Raw genomic sequence first — 7,056 nt, 5'->3', positions numbered from 1 at the left:
ACCATGGCGTGATCTCGGCTCACTGCAATCTCCACCTCCCAGGTTCACGCGATTCTCCTGCCTCAGCCTCCCAAGTAGCTGGGATTACATGCATGTACCACCACACCCGGCTAATTTTTTATTTTTCATAGAGATGGGGTTTCTCCACGTTGGTCAGGCTGGTCTCGAACTCCCGACCTCAGATGACAACCTCCCAAAGTACTGGGATTACAGGCATGAGCCACTGAGCCCGACCAATAGTACCATTATTAATTAGTTATTAATAATATTTAATAACAGGTTATGTTTATTGAATGATGCCATGTGCCTGGCACCATGCCAGGTAGTTTATAGACTTGAACTAATTTGTACTCACATTTCTGTGAAGTATGATTTCATACCCATTTTACAGATAAGGAAAACTGAGTCTCGGAGAGGTCATGTAACTTGCCCAAGGTCTTGAAACTTGTAGTAGAACAGATTCGAACCTGACTTCCAAGCACATGAGCTTAGCCTTGATGTACTGCCTCTTATGGGAATACTTATAGTGGCAGATGCTGCTGATGTCCCACACTGTATCTTCTTGGTCCACATCTGAGCTCACTGCAGCATCCCGCCTCAAGTGCCTGCATCTCTGCTTCTCTGCCTGAAGGCTTTCTTGGGCACCTGGGGAGCTGTGGGGGACTTAGCACCTTTGGGTATGCATTAGAGTCAGAGAGCTGCTATGACAGTGTTCCATAAACGGGTTGACTTAAAACAACAGAGATTTATTCTCTGACAGTTCTGGAGGCTAGAGTCTGAAGGCAAGGTTGATACTTTGGTGGTTGATACCAGCAAGGCCACACTTTCTCTGAAGGCTCTAGGGGAGGGTCCTGCCTCGCCTCTTCCTGGCTCTTGGGGGTTGCTGAAAGTCCCTGGCACACCTTGGCAGGTGGCAGCATCACTCCAGTCCTGCCCCCGTCTTCACATGGCTGCCTTCCTGCTGTATGTCCCTGTTCTTGTGTCTCTTCTCTTCTCAAGGATACAAGTCTTATAGGATTAATGGCTGGCTCTACTCCAGGCTGACCTCAGCTTTTTTTTTTTTTTTCTTTTGAGATGGAGTCTCGGCTGTGTTGCCCATGCTGGAGTGCAGTGGCACATCTCGGCTCACTGCAGCCTCTACCTCCCGGGTTCAAGCGATTCTCCAACCTCAGCCTCCCAAGTAGCTGTGATTACGGGCCCTGCCACCATGCCTGGCTAGTTTTTGTATTTTTAGTAGAGATGAGGTTTTGCCATATTGGCCAGGCTGGTCTGGAACTCCTGATCTCAAGTGATCCTCCTACCTCAGCCTTTCAAAGTGCTGCGATTACAGGCATGAGCCACTGTGCCCAGCCTGACTTCATCTTATTAATTACATCTGCAACAACTTTATTTCCAAATAAAGTCATATTCTGAGGTTCCAGAAAGAACATGACTTTTGGGGGCACACTATTCAACGCAGTTCAGGGGGCAGCCTTCAGCCGACGGGGGAGGTGAGTGGGTAGCCAAATGCTCCAGCCACCCCATCCTCTGGTGGCACAATTCCAAGGCATGTTCCACATGAATTCCCAGAGGTTCCCCGGTAAGACTAAACCTCAACTGCCACAAGAGCCCTGCTCATTAATGTACCCATTATTGACTTTTCTTATTTCTCGGTCTCACTTTCCCTACTTCTTCATTTGGGCTTCCTAGGATCACCACCCAAATAAACTACCTGTCCCCAGGTTTTTTTTGGGGGGGAGGGTGGAGGGCAGGGAACTCAAATGCATGAACTATTTTTGGTTAAAAGTGAAAAGAGATTCTTGTCTTCTGTCCAAGTTGGTCACTTCCCTGCACCAAAGTGAACAGTAGCCAACATGTCAGGGTGGGAGTCGTATTACAAAACCGAGGGCAATGAAGAAGCAGAAGAACAAGAAGAGAACCTTGAAGCAAGTAGAGACCATAAATATTCAGGAAGACATAGTTTGATTTTTTTGGTTGATGCCTCCAGGGCTATATTTGAATCTCAGAGTGAAGATTTGACTCCTTTTGACATGAGCATCCAGTGTATCCAAAGTGTGTACATCAGTAAGATTATAAGCAGTAAGAAAGAAGCAGTAAGATCATAAACAGATCATAAGCAGTGAGATCGTAAACAGTGAGATCCTAAACAGTGAGATGATAAGCAGTGAGATGATAAGCAGTGAGATGATAAGCAGTGAGATCATAAACAATGAGATCATAAGCAGTGAGATCATAAGCAGTGAGATGATAAGCAGTGAGATGATAAACAGTGAGATGATAAACAGTGAGATGATAAACAGTGAGATCATAAGCAGTGAGATGATAAACAGTGAGATGATAAGCAGTGAGATGATAAACAGTGAGATGACAAGCAGTGAGATCATAAGCATGAGATCATAAGCAGTGAGATCATAAACAGTGAGATCATAAGCAGTGATCGAGATCTCTTGGCAGGGGTGTTCTATGGTACCAAGAAAGACAAAAATTCAGTGAATTTTAAAAATATTTACATCTTACAGGAGTTGGATAATCCAAGTGCAAAACAAATTCTAGAGCTTGACCAGTTTAAGGGGCAGCAGAGACAAAAATGTTTCCAAGACCTGATGGGCCACAGATCTGACTACTCACTCAGTGAAGTGCTGTGGGTCTGTGCCAGCCGCTTTAGTGATTTCCAGTTCGAGATGAGTCATACGAGGATCATGCTGTTCACCAGTGAAGAAAACCCCCATGGCAATGACAGTTCTAAAACCAGCTGGGCCAGGACTGAAGCCGGTGATCTCCGAGATACAGGCATCTTCCTTGACTTGACGCACCTGAAGAAACCTGGGGGCTTTGACATATCCTGGTTCTACAGAGATACCATCAACATAGCCAAGGATGAGGACCTCAGGGTTCACTTTGAGGAATCCAGCAAGCTAGAAGACCTGTTGCGGAAGGTTCTTGCCAAGGAGACCAGGAAGCAAGCACTCAGCAGGTTAAAGCTGAAGCTCAACAAAGACATAGTGATCTCTGTGGGCATTTGTAATCTGCTCCAGAAGGCTCTCAAGTCTTCTGCAATAAAGTTTTATCAGGAAACAAATGAACCAGTGAAAACCAAAACCCTGGCTGGGTGCGTTGGCTCACGCCTGTAATCCCAGCACTTTGGGAGGCTGAGGCGGGTGGATCACCTGAGGTTGGGAGTTCGAGACCAGCCTGACCAACATGGAGAAACCCCGTCTTTACTAAAAGAATACAAAATTAGCCAGTCGTGGTGGTGCATGCCTATAATCCCAGCTACTTGGGAGGCTGAGGCAGGAGAATCGCTTGAATCCAGGACGCGGGGGTTGCGGTAAGCCGAGATTGGGCACTGCACTCCAGCCTGGGTGACTATCTCAAAAAAAAGAAAAAAAAAAAAAGAAAAAGAAAAGAAAAAAAGAAACAAACCAAGACCTGGACATTTAACACAAAAACATGCAGTTTCCTTCTGCTTAGCGATACCAAGAGGTCTCAGATCTATGGAAGTCATCAGATTATACTGGAAAAAGAGGAAACAGAAGAGCTAAAATGGTTTGATGATCCAGGTTTGATGCTCATGGGTTTCAAGCCGTTGGTAATGCTGAAGAAGCACCATTACCTGAGGCCCTCCCTGTTCGTGTACCCTGAGGAGTCGCTGCTGATTGGGAGCTCAACCCTGTTCAGCACTCTGCTCATCACGTGTCTGGAGAAGGAGGTCACAGCATTGTGCAGACACATACCCTGCAGGAACATTCCCCCTTATTTTGTGGCTTTGGTGCCACAGGAAGAGGATTTGGATGACCAGAAAATTCAGGTGACTCCTCCAGGCTTCCAGCTGGTCTTTCTAACCTTTGCTGATGATAAAATGAACGTGCCCTTTATTTATTTATTTACTTGTTTGTTTGTTTGTTTATTTTTGAGACGGAGTTTCACTCTTGTCACCCAGGCTGGAGTGCAATGGTGTGGTCTCAGCTCACTGCAACCTCTGCCTCCCGGGTTCAAGCGATACTCCTGCCTCAACCTCCCGAGTATCTGGGATTACAGATGCCTGCCACCATGCCCAGCTATTTTTTTGTGTTTTTAGTAGACAGGGTTTCACTATGTTGGCCAGGCTGGTCTTGAACTCCTGACCTCAGGTGATCTGCCCGCCTCGGCCTCCCAAAGTGCTGGGATGACAGGCGTGAGCCACTGTGCCCGGTGAAGATGCCCTTTACTGAAAAGGTCATGGCAACTCCAGAGCAGATGGACAAGATGAAGGTTATCATTCAGAATCTCCGCTTCACATACAGACGTGACAGCTTTGAGAATCCCATGCTGCAGCAGTACTTCAGGAACCTGGAGGCCTTGGCCTTGGATTTGATGGAGGCGGAGCAAGCAGGTGGAGCAAGCAGTGGACCTGACATTGCCCAAGGTTGAAGCAATGAATAAAAGACCGGGATCCCTGGTGGATGAGTTTAAGGAGCTTGCTTACCCACCAGAATATAATCCTGAAGGGAAAGTTACCAAGAGAAAGCACGATAACGAAGGTTCTGGAAGCAAAAGGCCCAAGGTGGAGTATTGAGAAGAGGAACTGAAGACCCACATCAGCAAGGGCACGCTGGGCAAGTTCACTGTGCCCATGCTGAAAGAGGCCTGTCAGGTGGACGGGCTAAAGAGCGCGCTAAAGAAGCGGGAGCTGCTGGAAGCCCTCACCAGGCACTTCCAGGACTGACCAGAGGCCATGCGTGCAGCCGCCCTTCCACACCGTGCCCAGGCTGCCTGGCCTTGTTTTCAGCCAGTTAAAATGTGTTTCTTCTGAGCTAGGAAGAGTTTGCCCAACAGAAGTCGAGGGACTTCAAGTTTTTGAGACTTTCTGTTGGCATGGTGATGTTGTAGCCCTCCCACTTTGCTGTCCTTACTTTACAGCCTGAATAAGGAGCCCTAAGTTTGTACTATTAAAAAAAAAAGTGAAAAGAAAATGAGCCTCAGGCCTTTTGTCTGTTCAGTATGCCTTATCACAGGCAGCTGGGAGGCTTTTTTAGGGTCCTGTAATGATGGTTTTTGCTCCATGTTGGTTTAAGCAGGTTTCTGGGGGCCTACAACACCTTGGATGAGTAGGTGGGAGCCTGCTAGGGAGGACTGGGTTGGGAAAGTGGGATATATGTCTATAGCTGGTGCTAGGCTTGTGGCTTTACGTAGAATGACTTTGCTAACTTGTGTCATCGAGGTTGATGATTTTATCAGTTATTCCCAAGAAATAGTATAAACGTCAAGAAATGTTTCTCAAACCAAGGGAATCCAATGATAGCAACTGATGGAAGATCTAGGGAAGGTGGAACATATGGTGATAATGCCAATTGGGAATTTCTAATATTATCTAATATTCATATTATGCCATATCATCTATAGCATCCACCAGCTCTGTGGTTTTGTTCACAATGGGCTCATCCATCATCCGGTTCAACATTTCTCAAATGCACCCTGCCAGATGCTCCTGAGAAAAAAGGTTCTGTGATCCAATCACGTGGATGAATGCCAATTACTATTCACTCTTCTTGAAGAGGCACAGTCCATATTAACATATTAAAGGTTCTGAAAGTTTTGCTGTCGAAATTAAAATCCAGTTTAGCATTGCTTCCCATACTTATTTTGCTATGGAACCCTTTCTTCACGTAATACCTATTTAATCTATCATAGAACTGGTACTCCACAGAATCCACTTTGGGAAGCCCCAATCTATTTAACTAGTGTGGGTGCAAAAATATTTTCTGCAGCCCACAGGACTTCCTTTGCAGAGTGTGCCAGGGCACAACTGTCCTTTTTTGTCCACACCTCACCCCCAATCTCCAACCTTCCTTCCTCCTTTTTACTTTTTTCTCTATTTGGGTTTAGGTCACATGGATTCTTGGCTGTGGGCTAACTTCCCCACTGCCATTGCCTTGACACATTAAGTCCTCTTATCTAAGTCCTGCTTGGGGACTTTGGTCCAGCTGGGGTTCTGAGGGGCTCCCTCATCCCTACCTCTTCCAGGTACTAGAAGGGTCTGGGGACCCTCCAGGAGACAGACATCTACAAGGAAAGAATCTATCACCAAGGAGCATCCATGAGCAGCCAGCATGATTCAGATCTTCCTGCTTGGCTAGGGACACTGAAACTACTTTCCAAACATGGGGTCTGTTGTGGGTTTGTGTCTCCCCAAAATTTATAGATGTAAGTCCTAACCCCAATACCTCAGAATGACCTTCGGAAACACGGTTGTTGTAGACGTAAGTGATTAAGATGAGATCATACTGGAGTAGAGTGGGCCCCTCATCCAGCATGACTGGTGTCTTCTGAAAAGGGGGAATTTGGAGATAGGTGTGCACATGGGGAGAGCACCACGTGAAGATGGGAGCAGTGCCTCCACTACCCAGGAACTACCAGAAGCCAGGAGTGTGGCTTGGAACAGATTTTTCCTTAGTGCCTCAGAGGCAGCACAGCCCCGCCAACAGCTTGGTCTCAGGCTTCCAGCCCCCTGAATGTGAGAGAATCAATTTCTGTTGTGTAAGTTGCATCCGTGTGTTGTACTTTGTCACTGCAGCCCTGGCACACTCATCCATGGGGGAGAAGTCTCTGCTGCTTCTCCTCCGCATTCACCAGCAGTGGTTCCTGATCCAGCTCCCTCACAGTGGGAGGAGGTGGAGATACTGGAACTGATGTGCGGAACCTCCCCAGTCCCAGGCCCTCTCTTTGTGGGGACGAGGTCGGTTCTTGTGGCACCCTGGTGGCTGTGTGGATAGACTGAGGACCCTTCTTCTGGTAGAAGTGTTTGTGTCCTCTTCCTGAGTTCCACAGTGTCTCCAACCTCTGACCATCATAGTCAGTGGGAGTGGTACTCTCAGCTTCCCTTTTAGGCCTCGTGCTCACAACTGAGCCCTGACCAAGCAGTGAGGATGTCACCTGGCTGGGAAAGCATCACTGAGAGGGACAGTCCAAAGTCCTACCCAGAGTCTCCGACCTCTGACCATCATAGTCAGTGGGGATGGTACCCTCAGCTTCCCTCTCAGGCCTCGTGCTCATGACTGACCCCTGACCAAGCAGTGA

The 7,056-nt window shown here is 47.3% G+C and overlaps 1 protein-coding gene across 1 annotated transcript; it reads left to right on the top strand.

Annotated features, from left to right (window-relative positions):
* The first annotated feature begins 1,853 nt into the window (after positions 1-1,853).
* On the top strand, positions 1,854-4,705 carry LOC103216276 (X-ray repair cross-complementing protein 6-like). The gene is given in 5 exon segments (XM_038008865.2): positions 1,854-2,054; positions 2,520-3,086; positions 3,416-3,865; positions 4,198-4,374; positions 4,376-4,705. Coding segments are annotated over 5 exon segments (1,725 nt in total).
* The last annotated feature ends 2,351 nt before the right edge of the window (positions 4,706-7,056 follow it).

Source organism: Chlorocebus sabaeus, chromosome 9, assembly GCF_047675955.1.
Source record: "Chlorocebus sabaeus isolate Y175 chromosome 9, mChlSab1.0.hap1, whole genome shotgun sequence".
NCBI classification, from domain to species: Eukaryota; Metazoa; Chordata; class Mammalia; order Primates; family Cercopithecidae; genus Chlorocebus; species Chlorocebus sabaeus.
This window is presented reverse-complemented; position numbering and strand designations above follow the sequence as displayed.